The following is a 19,600-nucleotide window of genomic DNA, read 5'->3' as shown; positions in this document are numbered from 1 at the left end:
CACACACACACACACACACACCCTTCCCGTCATTTATGAATCAACAAAATACGAGGCTCACATCTCGTGGTTGTTTCTGAGAAATTGAACAGGTTTTGTTTATTCAGAGAAATTCCCATTAAACTGTTACGCCACAGCTGATTCCTTTAATCTTGTCATCTAGGTGAGTGAGATTAAAGTCGCAGTTTGGCAAAAAGTCGCAGACACGATGTTAGTGTGACGAGGAATAAGTGAGGTTGGCATGTGAAGCATCACTTTCAGGTCATTTACTTACAACCAACCTCAGAGTGAGCGGAAAATAATGACAGGGAAAAACATTTTCTGCCTTCTGTCTTTTTTTAAATTTTATTTAGTTTTCCTTTCTTCTTCGGTGCCTTGAGTACATTGTTGCAACAATTCCCTACTGAGATCCTGCTTGTGATACGAGAATCCTGTAAGACCCATTCAGACACAAAATGGCCTCTGATAGCCTTGCTCAGAGCCTGCCAAGTCACACACACATTCATGCAGGCGTACACACACACTGTCACTTGCACACTGAGCGCAGTGGGAAGTCCCGGCTAAGAGAGCAGCCATTGTGCGTTCGAGAGCGCTGATCTTTTCTCAAGAGATTTACAGCAGTTGGAAACAAACGGACCCCTTTTCTCTCAATCACAACATCATGGACATGCTAATATGCTCCTTAAACGTGAGACAAAAGCCCCAGAATGGGCTTTCTGCTTTATGTTGCGATCTGGCTCGGAACTTCGCTACACACTAAAGAGATGACAACTCAATCCGGTAGGGACTCACTTATGTACAGCGCCGACTGTAAAAGCACTCAGCCGAGTTTAACCTTTTATAATTCTCTTTTGCGCTTTTCTCTGACTTTGACTCGCGTCCCTGCTCCAGATATTTAGACCTGTGTTCTTTTTCGTATCGACTTCAGCAGGTGTTTCTTCTGTCGGCACGCTGCCACTGAAGCAGGTTTCTGTTGAAGGCCACAGCGAGGCTCTTATTTACATTACTTACTCTAGTTCTGCCTCTCTTGTAATGCACTCCACTGTTTGTTCGGAGAAGCTTTTTTTTTAAGCCTAAAATGAGAAAGGAAAACCCAGTCTTTCTCTGTTGTGTACTTTGTCCCGTTCCCCTCCTCCCTTTTCTCTGACTCGGTGACAAAAAGCTGTTTAATTTATTCATCTGTGGCCTTTGTTTGTGTACACTGACAGTCGGTTGTAAGGCCCCCCTTACAGGCCGGGGAGAACGAAGGATGAATGAGGGCTCCATGGAGAGAGGGTGCATTTGTTGTCGCTGCCTGTTCTGCCTTTCTGGTCCTTTTCAGAGGCGTGACAGAGAGAATAGACACTATCGGGCCCTTTCACTGAGGCTACGCACTGTACAAACACGAGCAAAGGTGGGTTTCCTTTCACCGCCGTAATGATCTAATCCTGGTGTTTTGGGTCTCTGGTTTTGCCCGACAGATCCCCTACTACAACAAAATGTGTGAGAAGATGACTGCAGGGGAAAACTGCAAGAAGCTCGTTGGATACTCTGCCGTCTACAAGATGTGCTTTGGAATGGCCTGCTTCTTCTTCTTCTTCTTTATCATCACCTTCCGAATCAACAACAGCACCGGCTGCAGGGCGGCCATACACAATGGGTATAAAGAAGTTATTTTTCTTGCTTGTTTTGTTTAGTTCAGTTCACACAGTTTCCTGTAACAGAAGCTCCAAACCTCAGGTACTTTCATGTTGAAAGAAAAGCCAAACTGGATACAAAAAGAAGATTAAGGCCACATATTAAAGCAAAAGTTTAGATCTTTTGAAATTGGGGTTCTGTGGAAAAGTTATGAACATTGAATGGTCTGAAAACTCCAATCTCAAAAATTTAAAGCAGTTCTCGTGAACTCATTTATGTTGCCACCAGCTTATTATTATTATTATTAAGGGCAGGTGCAGCAGCTAGCTGTAGCACTTCCTGTACAAATATCACAATATTCTTGCTTCAGTAACTGTGATGTCACACTGACGGCAATGTAAAGGTTTAAAAAATTGCATTAACATGAATCACTATGAATTTTTTTTAGAAATTACAGTTTTTTAAGACTGTAGCAGGCCACTTTACTCTTGGCCCGACTCAGACTAGCCTTTAGCTCGTCAGTAAGATTTAAACTCAATTTGATTTCTTCAAACTGAGCTCATTGAAAGAGCTTTTTACAACAAGTATGATATTAGTTGTTCATAACTTTTCCACAGTACCCCGCTTCATATAACTTGAGGTATTCCTTTTAGTTATTTAAAATGTGTGACTTCAATAAAATTACATCCAGTGATGGTTTGCTGAATTTGCTTTATGCTCAAAAAGGAGGAAATCTTTGCCAGTTCTAAGATCTTCTGACAGTTTACAAAGCAAAGGTTAAAACTAAGAAATAAGACTGGTTCTGCTAACCACACCAGTAAAAGATGTGGGATATGTTACCCTAAGAAGTGTGCTTGGATAATAATTTGAATCTAGCTTCAGAAGTATGAAATCTGCAGCAGTTCTACTAAGAAGCTTCTCTTTGTTCTTATTCTTATTTTGATTCTTCTGCATTTTTTCCCCCCTCAAATGTTAGTTTCTGGCTGCTGAAGTTTATTCTGCTGGTGGGCTGCTGTGCTGGAGCCTTCTACCTTCCACAACAGGACACCTTTTTGGAAAGTAAATATAAATAAGTTTTATTCAAGCTTCTTATATTAATATAACTTAGACTTTTTACATGTCTGCCTTTGGACTGATGCCGTAAAAATGAAACATTAAGTTTTAACAAGCAAATAAAAGTTTTATTTTAGGCAAATTCCTTGCTATTTCTAAGTATGTAAATTGTTAAGTTACTTTAAAAAGGTAGGATAAAATTGCAGGATTACAAAGCAGGATCTTGTCCTTAAAGTAAAGTTTTATTTTTGTGCTTCTTACTAATATATGGTTACATATACATATAGAAAAAATGTTGTAGCTGCTGAAACAAGTCAGAGCAAATGTATATAACAGTTTTTTTTGTTTTGAGAGGACAGATGTAAACATTAAGTTTTTATAGACGAACGTGTCCTCAGTGTTTGAACCCTGATCTCCTCCTCTCTTCACAGTTTGGCGCTACATCGGAGCTGTAGGCGGCGGCTTCTTCCTGGTGATCCAGCTCATGCTGTTGGTGGAGTTTGCGCACCGATGGAACACGAACTGGTGAGGCTCGCCTCTGGGGGTGATCGTTTAAATAAAACCTGTGTCCTGCTTATTGTTTTTGATGTCGAGGAACTCAGAAGGGTGGAATGTATTCTTCTGTGGGTGGCGGGGAAAATACAAAAAACAAACAGACTTTGAAAAAGGCAGAGGAAGTCAGCAGGCAGCTTTGTACTTTTTTGCGTGGGGGTGGGTCAGACATGGTGGCTGGACGCTGATCAGAAGATCCGCTGGATGGACACAGTTTGAGTTTCTCCCTCAGTTCACTCAGATATTAAATGGTTTGATAGACATCCTAGTAAATTTAAGCCTTTCTTTGACGCATGTTATGGTCCCAAAGTATTAAATTTGAAAGTTCATCTTAAACATCTGTGAGTTTATCTTGTCCTCTTCTCAAGATGAAGTTATAACTCATCAAGCTTTACTCTTTTTTTTTTTAAATTTTTTTTTTATCGTTTTCTTTAGGCCGATTTTTCCTGGGTCACTTTTCTTTTTAAGTTTCCACCCTTGTTGACTTATTTATTTATCATTCAGTTTGACGTTCCCTTGTTCACGTTGTGTTTTTTTCCTTTTCCTTTTGTTCTCCTTGTTTCCTCTCCCTCCCTCCCTCCCTCTTTCCGCCTGCAGGAGTTCAGGGGTGAAGTATAACCGTCTGTGGTATGCAGCGTTGGCCTTTGTCACTCTGGTTCTGTTCAGCGTCGCGGTGGGAGCCGTGGTCTTTATGGGAGTGTTCTACACACACCCCGAGGCCTGTTTATATAACAAGATTTTCCTGGGCATCAATGGCAGCCTCTGCCTTATTGTCTCGCTCCTCGCCATCTCCCCCTTCATACAAAAATGTAAGGAGCCGTACCTAAAGGTGCTTTGTCTCATTTGAAGTGATTTATGTATCAAAACGGTTAACCAACTTCAGTATGTTTTAGGACCGTAAACTTAACGTAACGTTAATGTAAAAAGCTTCGAAATTTTCCTAAATGTAGACATCTTTATTAAAATTTTGTGTCGTTGCAGTGCAGCCCAAATCGGGCCTGTTGCAGCCAGGAGTCATCAGCGTGTACGTCATGTACCTCACCTTCTCAGCCTTCTCCAGCAAACCTACTGAATGTGAGTACAAACAGATGTCTTTACAAAGCAGTCACAGCGTCACTGAATATTAATTTGGATGAATAGGTCCCATTTATGTTAAGTGACAAGCGTTTTCAAACTTCACTTAGTCCTGTACCAGCATGCTTGCACGTTTAGAAGTAAAATAAAAAGAGTTTAAAAAAAAGTTTTTTGAATTTAAAATATTTGACGGTAGAATTGTTGATTTCCTTGCCCCACTTTTTGTCATTCCTATATGTTTGCACATTCTTTCTTCTCAGTCATAGAAATAGACGGTAAGAACAAAACTGTGTGCGTGTTCCCCTTCAACTCCGGCCAGGAAAGCGACAAGAAGATCGTCACCGCAATCGGAACCGTTATCCTGTTTGCCTGCATCATTTACTCTTGGTAAGAGGGACACATTGGCGTTTTACGTTTTGACACATTTTACACTGTGGCTTGAACTATCACAGCTAAAAAAAAAAAAGTAAAAATAGGAGAAGTTGGAGCCTTCACTGTGACCAAAGTTTTTGGGTTAAATCAATCCCTTTCAGTCCTAAGTACAAACAATATTAAAGCCCTCACAAAAGCTGTTTTGAGCAAAGTTGCTCACATTTTTGTCAGTTTATGATGACATTCATGCTTTTCTCTAGCCTCGCGATCCATCTTGAGCCATCACAAGTAAAAGTTTAAACTTTAGATATGCAAATATGCATGTTGGTTTAAAGCAAAATCTAAAGGTAAAGTTAATAATTTGGAATTTCGTCAAAAATGATGGCAGACAAAACTGTTAAAAGTCCCAAACTGTATAACCATCCAATTCTCTGGAGTTAGAGAGGCAGCCAGACCTGCAGACCACAGTCTGACTGTGACTCTATCAGCCGACACATTCACAGAAATACATCTAAATATTTAATTTCCTTCGTTTGTTTGGCAACAATAAATGAAGCCACAGCGAGCAAATTCGCACAAAAGATTTGCGCCCTTCCTGCCGCAACCCAGGCTCGAACCTGCCGCCTCAGGGTGACTTCACTGCCCACCGAGCCACCGCATCTTCCCCCAACCAACCACACGTGTGTTGATACATAGAAATCTCTTGGCCTGCATCGACCTCATTCTGGTTTCCCTGACTAGTACAAACTGCTCGAACAGTGTCAAGTTTTGATTTGCTGTCATTTTTCGGCTGAGTTTCCGATGCCCTTACCCAGCATGTTGTTGTTGTTTTTAATCCTGTATGACAGCAGTTACTCTAACCTAAACCAGCCAATATGAAAAGTAAAACCATCTTCGACCCTAAACAGCTCTTTGAATGTGCTCAGTTGGCTCAACTCTCAAAGACGTGCCCACGTGCACACACAACCCTTGGTTCTCCTGCAGCGTGGCTCTTTTTCTTGTCCCGTTTTTGTCACATGTATATTGGCGATATTATACAGCCCCAACCTTCTGAGCAGCAGCAGCTCGTAGAGTCAGATAGCGACACGGAGAGCTGAGTTTGTATTGGCTGGGACTCTGAAAAGTGTGTGCCTGATTGGCTGTGGCTGAGCAGAAAGACTGTGAGAGACAAGAACTGTGGCGTTTTGCTTTTTGTTCACATGTGTTTTCCATCAACTGGAGGCATCCTGTCTCTTGTGGTCATGCCCTTTTTTTAAAGAAGGAAATTAGGCTCTGCAGCCGTCCAAAACTGCAAATTATTGGGGTGTGTGTGNGGGGGGGGGGGATTATAACCTTTTTCTCCCTTTATTTGCCTTCCCATTTCTGTTTGTCTTTGTTTCCTGGCTGTAGTTTGACCTCCACCACCAGGCGAAGCTCTGCCGCGCTCAGGGTGTACAGGGACAGCGAGCCAGAGATTGAGGTAAACGCGCAAATATTCAGACCTCACAGGGCGTGTGGGAAAATTAAATACACAGACTTGTTACAAACGTTAACAGACAACCCTAATTTAGACATCACCGTCGACTTCAGTACATGAACCCAGAAAGACATGAAGCGTGTGTGTTTTAAAATAAACTCATCCAGTCAAAGGTAACCAAATGTCCTCTTTGCTTTGCAGAGAGCTCGCTGCTGTTTCTGCTGTGGAGATGACACGGGTAAGACAACGTTTTAGGAGAATATTTTTTTTTCTCTGAAGTTCTGGCCCCAGTTGCCCTCTCACCACTCGGTGTTTTTGTACACTTATTGCTATTCCACAACCGGAGTGAGTGTAGTGAAAAAGCATTGGTCAACAAACCCAGATGATGTCACTGTTACTAGGAGGTTAGTGTGAGACTCAAGTGGAATCAGAGGGAAGCCAAAAATGTGTTCACACTGCCACCTGCTGGAGATCAGACATAAGCTAATGGTACCAACATAAACTGGTCGCTTTTTGTTTCCCCTTCAGTGATGTGTCTGCCTCCTTCATTGACTTATTGTGTGTTTTTATTTTGTTTTGTCTTTCCAGAGGACACCGATGAGGAAAAAACTGGTTCGGGTCAGAACGTGTTATACGATGAACAGGAAGCAACCATCTACAGCTATTCCTACTTCCACTTTGTCTTCTTCCTGGGCTCTCTTTACGTCATGATGACCGTCACCAACTGGTTTCAGTAAGTGATTCTCAAGAAGACAAAAACATGTCCATGCAATGTGAGCAAACCAAGTTAATATATGTAGAAACGCTAAAAGAATGGTCAAAATACATTTAATAAAAATGCAATTTACTTTTGTTTTATCTATTTTGAGCCTTCTTCAGTTTCGGACCTTAGGTTTCTCTTCATATAAGAAGTTAATTTAGTCTTAGTGACAGTAAGACCCCCTCTCTTGTAGTGAAAATGAAGGATCAGTCCTGCTCGGCTGATTAACTATGCGCCTGTGTTGCAGCTACGATAACCATAATATCGAGGAGCTGTTGGAGGGGAGCTGGTCGGTGTTCTGGATCAAGATGGTCTCCTGCTGGGTCTGCCTCTTCCTCTACATCGTGACCCTCGTCGCTCCAATGATCTGCCCGAAGCGCTTCGAGGCCTGAATCAAACATCCGTACAGGAAGTGTCCCGTCTGCGCTGCTGTGTAGGATGTGGCCACGATGAGCCTTCATGCTGGGCCAAGGGACCACCGTTCTCCCCCCTCCTTACCTTTAAACACAACTCCACACTACCCTCAGAATTAAAAAAAAGGATGATCTGTTGCCTTTTGTTTTGTATGTTAGTCTTTGTTTTACAATGTTAAGCTGTAAATACCTTAATGGGAATTTTTTTTATTCTTTTACTACCACTGACTGGAGTTTTGTATTACTTACAGCTTTGAAGTTACATAAAAAAAAAAAACTATAGAAGTTGAATCCCTGAAAACTTCTGACTTGAAAGTGAACATTTATAGATTTTCTGTATGCTTTTTTTTATTGGACTCCTGTTTTTTTTGCCCCCTCTCTCTCAGCCAGGTATTTCAGTTCTGTGAAGTCAAACCAGAAAGTTGTAGCAAAGATTTGAGCCAAACTTTGAGTTTTAGGACAAATTTATTTCAAGAGATGTTACAGAAGAAAAAAAAAACATATTTATTTAAGTTTAAATGGAATTAGATACGGCCCTAACTTTGTTCAAAAGCTCATTTCTCAGGCTCATATGTTGACAGTTTTTTATATTGTGTTGTTTTGTAGTTTTCTATGCAACAGAATGAGAGCTTCTTAGTAATAATCACCTGCTGTTGAGAAGTTCCCTCCTAGATAACAAAAGTAAAGTTTTATTACTGTCTGCGCTCCCTTTGAGCCTGTCGTTTTCTCAAGAAAGTTCACGTCATTTCTGCGTCGTCGTGCCGTCTTCTTTAACTCGGCCTGCCTTTTGTGAGTCTGACCTCTCTGGAAGAGCTCCACCAACTCAGCGCTGCATTTGCCAAAGGTAGACAACAGGAAAAAATTTAATCTATTCAGATTATTTGGTCTGTTACAGAGAAATATCCAAGTAAGGACTTTATGTATTTGCTTGCATTTACACATGGCTAAACCAGCTTTATGTTCTGTACTTTAAGAAAAAACTTTTTGGATTGTTTTTTGTTTCATGTGTCAGCACGTCATGCTGGTTCGATTAACCCATCATGGCTGATTTTAGGTGATTTATTCAACACTGGATGTTGAGTTTACTGCCGTAATAAGACCACTTCCTGTAACAATTGTGTAGAAAATACAATGCGTTGTACAAGCAGGTCAGTTTTGTTCCTCGTGTTTTTATTTGTTTTCCTAACATATTTCACAGTAAAATAACTTGTGTGTACATTTTGGCTACAGGCCTATAATCTGAAAATTTTGCTTCTGCTAAAATTAGGTTGTGAAACTATTTCTGCATTTCTTTTTACAGCTTTGAATGTGGAAATGTAATGGTGCTTTCAAACACACGAAATATTAGAAAAAGGGTAAAAAATAAGATTGTAAAGGCTACAGACCACAGTGGGACTAGTTGACCAAACTTTATGTTTGTAGTACAAAGATGAAGGTTACATGCAGTTCACATGGCTCACATTCTTTTAATAAAACATTTGTAAATGTGTTCTGTAGCAGTCCCTTTTTGTTTTATACAGATATTCCACTAAAACATGTTTTTGTTTCGCAAAATGTTAAAGGTACTCATTGCAAAGTCATGAAGACCGGTCAAAAATAAAAGATTGATGAAGTAAGAAATAAAATGTCCACAATGTGTTTTTCTTATATTAATGGTTAATGTGTCCTTAAATTAAAATTTGTGAACAGATGCTACAGAAACACCCGAAGTGACTGAAAATAGGTCAACGATGGCTGTTTGTCCCTGGAGCCGTTTAAGATGGAGAAGTTCGACTGTTTTGATGTACTGGTTTGTATTTATGTTCAGAATTGTTGAGTCAAGTATGGAAATAAGTTTCTAAAACTAGTAATGAATTATACGAGGTGTAATTCATCTCGTATCTTCATATCTAGAAGATATAACACATTTGTTCACCTGCTGCACAGACTACAGCCAGCGTAATGTAGGTCAATCACATGACTTCTATCTGAGTGCTTTGTTTACATTGAGTGCGTACCTGCATTTCAGAACTGCTTATCAGTATATCTGGGAAAACTACTGGAGTAAACTCTCAAACTGCACTATTTCATATAGTTGAGTATTACCTTTTTTATGTTTGATGTTATATTAAGATTTGTTTATTGATTTTCTTGTTTTGTTCTGTTTTGTTTTCTGTGTACAATTTGCCAAAAATAAAAATAAAGTAAAGTAAATAGTTTGCAATGAATACCTTTACAGATTGAGCTTTGAGGTTTTAACTGTGTAAAGAGTGGATATAATTTAAAGTGATATATTGCATAGATAAACAATTTATTTCTTAAAAAACAAACATTGTCTTCAGATACACTGAACCAACTAATGCCTAATGGTTTGTTCCCAGCACTAAATGGTTCCTCCTTCTTCTCTTGCTCTCTTCCTCTTGTCTCTGACTTTTTGTCTCTACGATGCAGCTCTTTCGCCCCCACAGGGCCACCACCTCACTCTGTTTTTGGCAGATCCTTGTAGTCAGCAGGAATGGTGTCTGCACGAGTGAGACAGAAACAAACCCCATGAGGACGTTTACGTCTTGCGCTGCTGGACTGTTTGACGTTGGCAGGCACTCACCGTTGCAGCGGTACTTCAGGTTGGACCAGATGATGTTTTCCTGAGAGAAGCAGAACACGCCCAGCCGCCCACCTCTCATGCTGGTATCAATTATCACCCCCGTGTCCGCCACCAGCTTCGAACCCTCATAGAAGCGAGCCCTGGTTCGCACGTGATATGAAACCCACTGTCGTTATAAAACATTTGTGTGTTTGTTGTGTATCTGTGATGGTGTGTGTGTGTTTGTACCTGATGTATCCGACCTGGGGTCTGTGCTGGAGGAACCAGCGGTAGGAGACCTTGTCCTTCCAGCCGACGTTCCGGGGGTCTTTCCACAGGAGATGCACCTGGTCGGTGGTGTTTCCTGTGTGCCAGAGGGAGTTCCTCATGTACTCACCAGGACCGGTCTTTGACTTCACCACCTGTTGATCAAGAGCCACATAAGAAGGGGGGAAGGGGGGGGGGGTTTGTGTGCCAGCAAACACACTCTTCCCTCCACACACCTTGAGTTGTATCCCCGGCTCTGCAACCGCTCTGAAGGGCGCAGCCTGCCAGTAGGTTTGCTCCGTCTGTTTCCACATCACCACGTAGAAGGAGGACGAGTCCTGGTAGCCGAAGATGAAGCCAGTGTAATCGTCGTCTGTCACCGTGTTCACGTGGAACGTTCCTTCGAAGTCAACACCGCTGAACGCCTTATAGCCTGCAGATGGACACAGGAAACACACAGCAGCACTGAACAGAGGATTCGTGGATGAAGAGGGGAAATCAACTCTGATCACACATGATGATATATTGACTTACCTACAGCGAGGCCAGGATCAGAGTTCATGGTCTGAACTATCTCCATACCCTGTCAGAAGAAGTTCATTTATAAGAACTTGCCGCATGAGCAAACGTGCCTGTTAACTCTTAACTAAAATACTAACATAATATAGAACACACTGACCTGTGCAAAAACATTGTTTGCCTTCACCTTTCAGCCTTTCCGCAGAGGACGATAAAAAGACAGATGTGAACTTATTATTTACCTGGTTGAGTACCACCCAGTTGGGGTCTATCTGTGACTCTCCCTCCGGGTCCAGCACCACGGTCTGATAGGCCCTGAAGTCAGTCAGTGTGACCTCAGCGTTCTCCGGGCAGTGGTCGATCCTATCAATCACATTGTCTTTGTCAAAGTCCCCTTCGCACGCGTCTCCAACTTTGTTCACTGAAATCCATCGACAGAGGTTGGTAAACACAGATGAAGCCGTTGCTTGTCACAAACTAGACACTGAAGAGAAACGGGGGACACAAACTGTCTGAGTCGTTTTGGTCTGGGTTGGCGACCAGTCTACAGTTGTCGTCTTCGTCTGGTATGCCGTCATTGTCGTCATCGTCATCACATTCATCTCCCTGTCAAACAAAGTGTAGGCCGGTTTAAACACAAAGTTCTCTGACGAATGAATCAACCAAACCTGGTAAATTAGTCAAGAAAAAAACTATAAAAACCATTCCGTCCTTGTCGGTGTCCAGCTGAGAGGAGTTGATGACGGTGGGACAGTTGTCCTTTGTGTTTTGGTGGCCGTCACCGTCACTGATATAAAAACAAGAAGCGGGGCAAGTAAAACCCGTGGCAACATTTGATACAAACATTCCCAGCTCATCATGGATCTACCTGTCTATGTTGTCATCACAGGTATCTCCTACGAGGTCGTTATCTGAGTCCGACTGCAGGCAGACAAAACAAGCAGCGCTGAACAAACTCAAGGCAGAAAAAAAGTGTTTTTTTCAGGCTGTAGTTTAGTTTGATTCTGATTATGATAAGGTTTTATTTGTTTAAATAATACAGCTAATAAAAAGAACAGACAATACATACTTAACATGTTCACACAAGTTATTTATACCACTTAGTAACTAATAATTGTTTTGTTTCCTTTCTGTTTTATCCTATCATAAGTCCTTCTTACAATTACTTCATAAAACCTTTTGGTTATGTAACCCTTGTAACACTTCAAGGACACACTGTACACATACACATAACTTATAGGGCTGTCACAACAGACATATACACGTACATGCACATATATTGTGTGTAAACGGTGTATCAAAGCCATTCTTCCTCCCTGTTCCTTTAAAAACACATGTTTGTACCAGTTTTATAAACTGGCCGTGCTCTGTCTGCCCCACAGCTTCATATAAAGATGTATTCAATTTAATACAAACACCAGGATGTTTGAACTTTTACTTCCCCCTGACATTATAGCCCCCATCTTGTTTCCAGTTGCCAGGAAGTAGGTTGTTTATTGCTTTATGCATAAATTGTGCAGCATGAAAGTGAACTGGATCTGTGATTCATGAGACTATTTGTGTAAATATCTTGTTTGAAATTTCCAGCTTACAGAAATTTGATCTCATGAATTCTTTTACTGTCGACACCATCTGTATGTGTCTGTACTTCTGCATTCCTTTTTACAATTTCTGAATAACATTTACCGTAGTTTGATTTAATGATCATTTGTTTCTGTGGAATTATTTGTTTATTTTGTCACTTTCTGAACTGACCATCTTCAGTAGCTCCTTTAAATCCTCCCAGAACAAAAAGTGTTTGTGTCATCTGCAAATAATACTAATTTTAATGTATTGGAGCTCTTACAAATGTAATTTATATACATATTAAACAGTTTTGGACCCAGTACTGACCCCTGGGGGACCCCACAGGTAATGTCCAAGCATGTTGATCTATAGTCTCACAAACTGTTTCCTGTTCTTTAAATAATTTTCTACCCAGTCAAACACAAATCCCCTGATCTCATATCATTCCAGTACACTGATTAATAATGCTTTTTTAGGATCTAGGATTACAGCATTCAGTTTGGTACCTGGTTGGGATTGGCCATATCAGGACAGCTGTCGCAGGCGTCCCCAACGCCATCGTTATCTCTGTCTCTCTGATCTGGGTTGGGCACTCGCTGGCAGTTGTCAAGGAAATTTTTCAAACCTGGACAGATAAAATAAAATCACGAGTAAAACAGCTGAGAAGGGGAGATGAAAAGCAGCACGGCGGATCGCAGCCTATAGCTCAGTCAGAAGCATCAGCAGATGGCAGAGTTCATTTAAAGCGTCGGCGAAATAGTTTCCAGTTGGCCTTCAACGCCTGGCCGAGGCTCAGCGTGGAAAAAATCCTCTAAGTGAGTAGACAGACGTAAGTCCTCAGAAATCCGACCCTCGGAGTTGAAAACATTACCAAGCAATCACGGCGCAGGAGCCCTGCCAAATGAAGGCTAAACCTGCAGCATTCACAAGTGAACACATGAGGGGAAAACACAAAGGCAAGAGTTTTCCACTGGAGGAAAAGGCAAAGGTCACGCCAAAGGCCAAGGCAAGTGAGGTACGGGAGAAACGTGTTTTGAGAAAAACATTTGAGAGTGCAAGTGGAATATTTTAACCTTTATTACTGTTTAATTTAAAAAAAGAAAAGAAAAGGCTGTGAACTGAAAACAGATCCACAGCACACACACACACACACACACTCAGAGAAAGGAACAGGAGGATATTTTGCACAGATAAACCATATCCAGACCAGTTAAAACAGCCAAACATGTCCTCATCTGCCTCCTCTGAAGCAGCCCTGTCCAGACAGGATACGCTCTGGATAATCCTCACATTTACAGACTAATAATGTTTTCATCAGACGACTGATTTCACATTGTTTCCTCAGTTTATCATATCTAATTTAGCCAATAAAAGCAGTAAAAGTCCATCACAATGTGACCGCGTACAAAAATAAACTTTTTAGCCTTTACTTGCACTCCAGCTGGACGATTCATCAGTTACAGTAAATATTAACGCACGTACCGTCTCCATCCATGTCATCATCACATTCATCGCCCAGACCATCTTGGTCTGTGTCGCTCTGTGAGGGATTTTCAATTGTCCTGCAGTTGTCACAGGCGTCGCCGTAGAGATCCTTGTCGCTGTTCTTCTGGTCGACGTTCGGGACCAGCCAGCAGTTATCCTGGGACAGACAGATCCGATTTACAGGACTCGGCCTAAAAGCGCACGTCTGTTGCTGACGTTCGACAGGACTGAGTCACTCACATCTTCGTTATTGATGCTGTCGTTGTCTGCATCGTTGTCACAGATGTCCCCCAGCCCGTCCCCGTCTGAGTCCTCCTGGCCAGAGTTTGGCACCAACACACAGTTGTCCTGGAGATCATACAGGAAAACACGCAGGTAATGAGTTTTTATTACAATAAAATGTCCAATCCCAAACGGGAAAAGTAGGGACAAAGATTTGCAAATCACATAGACTCATATTTGATTTAAACAGGTCATAGTAAACATATCAAATGTTTAAATCGGACAAAAATGAGACAAAATTCCTTTCAAAATCTCCAGCAGCTGCTCTCCTCAGCTCCTGGATGTTTACAGACTGTCGTTAAAAGAAGAGGGGATGTTTCTCAGGGGGAAACATGACCCTGCTTTAACTTTTTTCAGACATGTTGCAGCCATAAAATTCTAAATTACCTTATTTTTCCTTAAAAATGGTACAGTTTCCTCTTAGTTTAAACATTTGATATGTTTAATTGGGAACAAAATAAGGGCTTATAAGATTTGCAAATCATTTTTTTTAATTCACATTTTACACAAAGCTCCAACTTTTTCAGATTTTGGGTTGCAGGAGAAGGAAGGGGATGTAGAAGTGAGTACCTTTTTACAGGTGTTGTCTGTGCACCGGAGATTATTGTCAGGATATGCATCAATATCTGTGTCCTTCCCACAGACATAACCACTGCCAGCCCAACCAACACCACACTAACATTAACCAAAGAAGCAAAAAAGCTCAGAAAGTCACAGTTTATGTTACATTATGTAGAATAATGTGAAATTTGTTTGTGTTCACATGAATTCCCGTTGCGTGTTCCTACCGCACAGCTAAGGCTGCCGTCTCTTTCCACAATGCACACACCGTTGACGTCACAGGGGCTGGGCTGACCGTTAGGACACAGCCTGGTGCCGTGGCAGCCTCTTACCTGGTCACCTGCGAAGCCAGTCTTACACTCTCCGCAGCGGAAGGAACCCTGTTGGGAACAGCGGTTCTGTCAGAGTCGGGACCGTCCCTGCTTGGGAAGAATTAAAATGATAACCCTGCACCACCTCCAGCTGGCTTACAAAAGTGTTGTAGCAGTGCGAGTTGGCTGTGCAGCCTCCGTTCTCAGGCGGGCCCACGCACTCGTCCAAATCTTCACACGCCTGGGAGGAAGAGCCAGACAAAGAATGAAGACGGCGAATGATTTACTCTGTGCAGGGACAGCTAAATCAAGCGGAGACAGTCATACCTGTTTGTGGGATTTAGCATAAGACTCCCCGACACCGGTTACCAGGGGTCCTGTGAACCCCACGGGGCATTTCTCACAGTGAAAACCAGGAGCAGTGTTCACACACCGGACTCCAGGGAAGCACGGGTTAAACTTGCACTAAAATTCAGAAAGAGAAATGTAAAAACACAACATCCAAAGTGGCTGTCACTTACTAACTGCAACACTTAGTGAAGCGTGTGATCCACACCTCGTCCACGTCGTCACAGTGAACCCCGTTTCCCATGTATCCGTCAGGACAGGGGGCACATGTGAAACCCCCTAAATCTGAAAGGATGCACATGTTCTGTCTGAAGCAGGTCCCTGCCGGGCACTGAGTCAGAGGCTGAGGCTGAGGCTGAAAGATAACTTGATCAGGACTCGGAGCTGGACGCGGGCCGGTGTCTGTGCCTCCAAATTCTGTGGGTGCATCTGTTACAAACAGAAAAGTTCAAATGTCTCTTTAGGATCTAAAGTCTTAGTGCCACAAGTCAGTAATGTGTTTGGTTGTTTTTTTACAACTTACCACAGCGCATACACTCTGAAATGGTATTCTTCAGGAAATTTGTTTCCTTGATCTACATTCAAAAGAGACGGAAAATGTTGTTATCACTTCCCAGTTAAAGAAGAGAGGCGAATCGAGCTTTCGTCTTTCAGAGGGTTCAAAAAGCCATCCAACAAACTGAATGTCACACTTCCCTGCCTAAAACCTTATCAGTCAAATAATTGTTTGTTCTAAAGAGATCCTACAGTATGTTGTGTAGCTTTAAAAAGCTACAAAGCTTAAAATCCACATAAAAGACATTCGTTTCTCCAGTTGGCTGTGACACGTGTGGCGAGGGGCTAAGTTTGGACCCCTCACATAGAAAATAATGTGCTTCGTTGACAGATGTTCTGCAGTAATGTACAAAATTATACCTGTAAATTACTTTCTATTTGGAGTACTGCTTGTAAATGTTGTCTAATTGACTTCCAAATAAAAAGATGGAACATAAAATGAGCTCTTTTCTTTTGACTCTGCTGCAGTGACACACTGCTGAGGTCTGACAGAAAACAGCTCCTGAAAATTAGCAGGTCCACACAGACCAGATTGTCTTTTTTTTCCAACAACAACAAAAGCTGTTGTTATTGCAAAACCTCTGAAGAAAAAGGGAAATTTCTTAAAGTTAAAAATTTGCTCTTAAAAGCCTTCAGCAGGAGTAACCTTCCTCTCCCATTATTCCCCAGAAAACTGCTCAATTTCATCTTAGCATTAACGCTGCCATGCCAGGTTTTATTTTGCGTCCTCGATCTCCGTCCAGGAGGTGCAGTCTGCATGTCAGACACATTCAGTGAGTCTGGGGCAACAGATCACCTGCTGGTGGAGCAGCTCCTTCATCTCAGCCATCATTTTCTTCAGCTCCTGCATGGTCGTCTGATCTTGTACCACCCTGCCTCCCTGGACGTCTGAGCGAAATCAGAGTTGAATCACATATAAGATGTGGATCTGATGCGTCACGCGTCTAACTGGATCGGGTTAGAATGACAGGGATGTGGCGTCAGGACGCTCCTCACCCAGCAGGTGCAGAGATTTGTCTGGTTCCGCGCTGCAGTCCTGCAGAGTGGCCACGTTCTCGATGGTGTCCTCAATGACCAGCTTCAAGTCCGTCAGCTCATCCTTACAGAGGAATAAAAGAGAAAGTGTCAGGATGAGGTGCGTTTAAGGCAGGGGTGTCCAGTCCTGGTCCTGGAGGGTCACTATCCTGCATGTTTTAGGGGTTTCTCTGCTTTGACACATCTGATTTGAATGAGCGAGTGATTAACAAGCATCTGGAGAACTTGAAGACCTGCTGAAGAGCAGGGAAACAACTAAAACATGCAGAATAGTGGCCCTCCAGGACCAGGATTGGACACCCCTGCCTTAAGGGATCACTCTTGTGTCCGAAACCTTTTTATCCACCTGTCTGCTTGACTGCAGGGTCCTCAGGGCCACCTTGTTGGGGCCAGGTGGGAGGGACCCAAACGCAGCCGGCAGATCGTTCAACGTGTGAGCCAAAGTGCAGTCCACGTAGATGTTGAGGCGAGGGGGGCCACGCTGGAGGCCGCTTGCGTGCAGCATGACGTGATGCTGCCGCCCGTCCGCCAGACCCGCGTGGTTGAAACTGGTGGTGCTGTATCTGCCGTCAGCCTTCTGGTAACGAAGGGTCACTTAAAATGCAGAGAGGGAATGATAAAGGACAGAAAAGGGAAAGGGACAAATCATCTGGTCTGTCACAAACACAACACTTTGTGCTGGCATGGCGACGCACCTTTGCTCAGTTTGGCTTGCACGTTGAGCTCCAGGTACTTATTGTTCTCTTTGGGGTTGATCACACTAACGAGCGAGGTGGGGGCCTTATTTTGGAGCCTGAAGGACAAGAGGAGGAAGGCTTCATTCCGACCTTTGTTCTTCAGACTTCCTTGGAGCAGATCCGGCAGGCAGTCTGGAGACACCAGCAGGTCGTAGACTAGCACAGAAAATAATTGTTAGAGAAATGAATTATGCATAAACAAAAAAAAAAAAAAAAAAAAATAAAGGGGAAAGAACACAGTATAAAGGTAAGTTAAAAGAGTTTACTGGAGGAAACAGCAAGTAAATGCACTCCATCTGGTAGACTTAAAGGGCTTCTGTCTCCCAGAGTTGGTGCAATTAGTCACTGTGCTGCGGCACTTTACTGTGTGACAGTTTTCTCCATTATGTGTGTGCACATATGCATGTGTGTGTGAATGAACATTAAAGGCGGCGTCCTGCTGCGGTTTTATGGAGCTGCTGTAAAAGCGTGTGCCTGCTTCACAAAGGCTGGCTTTCAAGAATAACACAAAGTGACAAGAATTTTTATAGGAGAAAAAAAAAAAACACAAGTAGATTCCAGGCAAATTGTAATTTGGTGAATTCTCAGATGGCAGTTCGAGCTGTTTTCAAACCTTATTTAGGTCAGCCTGGGATCAGAGTTTGAGCGTCAAATTCTACCATTTGTCGTAAAACAATAATGCAGCTTGCATTCAGAAAGCGGAGCATTAGTAGGAACAGCAACGCTCGACGGAGACAGGCTGAATAAAGTTTTCCATGAGGGTCCGACTGGAGCAGGACTTACCGATACCCTGAGCGGTGATGGTGAGCAGCAGCTGCTGCAGCAGCAGACTCACAGTGGCCACTTGAACACACATTCCTGTCATCACAGCTTCAGAGAAAATCCTTCATCAAACACTCTCCTCCTGCAGATCAAGATTTGCTAGATGAATCACAGAATGATGATGATGAGGATGATGATGAAGTCTCAGCAGAGGTGAGAGGATTTTGTGGCCACGGCTTTTAAAGGCAGAGGGGAGTGTCCTCTTTCTGCTGGTGGCGCAGAGGGAATGGCCCCGATTTCAATTATTTGGGGGGAGTTGCCACTTTGTATTGATTTAGATATATTTATTGGGCAAAGGCGGAGGCGATAATGTTTGTGTGTCTGTTAGCAAAATATCTCATAAACCACTGAACAGATTTTAATGAGACCCTCAGAAAGTAAACACTGGATGTGCCTCTACGACTGATTCACCTTTGGAGCCGACTGCCACGGCTAATCAACATTAGCCAACACAAGAAAGGTTATGACTTACAGATACTGAGCTGAAATTTGATGTGGTAGTAGCTGAGAGTCATTCAAAACGTCCACGGCTCTTGTCATTTAAAAGCTCAAGTATAACAACATAAAACTCAAGATTTAAAACTAAAACAAAGCCACCAAAGTAAAGAAATGTCTAGTGTTTTTCTAAATTCATTACACGAGGCAAAATGTCAGCTTTATGTGTGAACCTGTTTTTATAAAGATTTAGGATAAAAGTATTATCCCCCAGTTCAAGTGCTTCTTATGTTTGTGGGTTTGAGTTGCTGTATCTTTAAATCCCTGTGAGTCTTTGATAATATTTATTACGATCTAACTAATCAGTTAGATGATCTGTATATTTCTGTGACATGTGTTTTCAATAACAGCTGGATTCCAGTTAACTTGCTCTACATGCCACTGCAGCGTTAAAGAAAAAAAAAAGAAAGAAAGAAATCTAGTGCCGATTACAGGCAAGGAAGGAAGGATAACACCGGAGAGACTCGGGGCAGTTTTTCAGTCCTGGAAACATTTAACGATACATGTCTGGGACTCGTCTTGAAACCTTTTCTCTGCTCACCTCAAATACATTTCAGCGGTTGCCTGATGGAGCCAAAGTGAGACATTTACCATCCCTCGTCCATCCGGCCCGGGCTTGGCTGTCTGGCCTCTAACCAAACACCTGGAGGGAACAAACAGTCTATCAGCTCTGGGACGCATCGTGCTGTTGTTGCTGCAAGAAAGCAGGAAAATGACACAAAACAGATTTAGCTTCTGACATGTGATTAAAATGTAT

General features: G+C 42.4%; 2 protein-coding genes across 2 annotated transcripts in view; one reads left to right on the top strand and one right to left on the bottom strand.

Moving 5' to 3' along the window:
• Positions 1-7,844, top strand: part of serinc5 (serine incorporator 5) — a 17,028-nt gene extending 9,184 nt beyond the window's left edge. The window contains exons 3-12 of the mRNA XM_017413584.3: positions 1,461-1,639; positions 2,594-2,676; positions 3,102-3,195; positions 3,820-4,031; positions 4,204-4,296; positions 4,557-4,683; positions 6,058-6,127; positions 6,326-6,362; positions 6,713-6,857; positions 7,132-7,844. Of these exons, the coding sequence (XP_017269073.1) occupies positions 1,461-1,639; positions 2,594-2,676; positions 3,102-3,195; positions 3,820-4,031; positions 4,204-4,296; positions 4,557-4,683; positions 6,058-6,127; positions 6,326-6,362; positions 6,713-6,857; positions 7,132-7,276 (1,185 nt within the window). The 3' untranslated portion in view covers positions 7,277-7,844. The remainder of the gene's footprint in view (positions 1-1,460; positions 1,640-2,593; positions 2,677-3,101; positions 3,196-3,819; positions 4,032-4,203; positions 4,297-4,556; positions 4,684-6,057; positions 6,128-6,325; positions 6,363-6,712; positions 6,858-7,131) is intronic.
• A 461-nt stretch (positions 7,845-8,305) lies between these two features.
• Positions 8,306-18,531, bottom strand: thbs4a (thrombospondin 4a). Its single transcript, XM_017413593.3, has 23 exons — positions 18,310-18,531; positions 17,485-17,682; positions 17,136-17,383; positions 16,751-16,853; positions 16,551-16,642; positions 15,723-15,774; positions 15,408-15,628; positions 15,179-15,316; positions 15,012-15,092; positions 14,768-14,920; positions 14,550-14,654; positions 13,938-14,045; positions 13,695-13,854; positions 12,719-12,837; positions 11,515-11,567; positions 11,349-11,433; positions 11,156-11,252; positions 10,889-11,067; positions 10,662-10,710; positions 10,364-10,560; positions 10,110-10,282; positions 9,882-10,021; positions 8,306-9,798 (listed from the first exon to the last, which is right to left on the bottom strand). Exons 1-23 carry the CDS (start codon positions 18,389-18,391, stop codon positions 9,755-9,757), a joined length of 2,877 nt encoding a protein of 958 aa, XP_017269082.1. The 5' UTR covers positions 18,392-18,531; the 3' UTR covers positions 8,306-9,754.
• Positions 18,532-19,600: the final 1,069 nt, after the last annotated feature.

The sequence above is a fragment of the Kryptolebias marmoratus genome, linkage group LG1, assembly GCF_001649575.2.
Source record: "Kryptolebias marmoratus isolate JLee-2015 linkage group LG1, ASM164957v2, whole genome shotgun sequence".
Taxonomy (NCBI): domain Eukaryota; kingdom Metazoa; phylum Chordata; class Actinopteri; order Cyprinodontiformes; family Rivulidae; genus Kryptolebias; species Kryptolebias marmoratus.
The sequence above is the reverse complement of the archived record's forward strand: the minus strand, read 5'-3'. Positions and strand labels throughout refer to the sequence as shown.

What these genes read in the sequence shown, in the direction of transcription:
- thbs4a (XM_017413593.3), bottom strand. Translation starts at nt 18,391, where the DNA reads ATGACAGGAATGTGTGTTCAAGTGGCCACTGTGAGTCTGCTGCTGCAG. An exon ending in TTCAGAGTGTATGCGCTGTG is followed by an intron (nt 15,629 to 15,722) that starts GTAAGTTGTAAA and finishes TGTTTGTAACAG; the next exon opens with ATGCACCCACAGAATTTGGA. An exon ending in CCCCAGGTCGGATACATCAG is followed by an intron (nt 10,022 to 10,109) that starts GTACAAACACAC and finishes CGTGCGAACCAG; the next exon opens with GGCTCGCTTCTATGAGGGTT.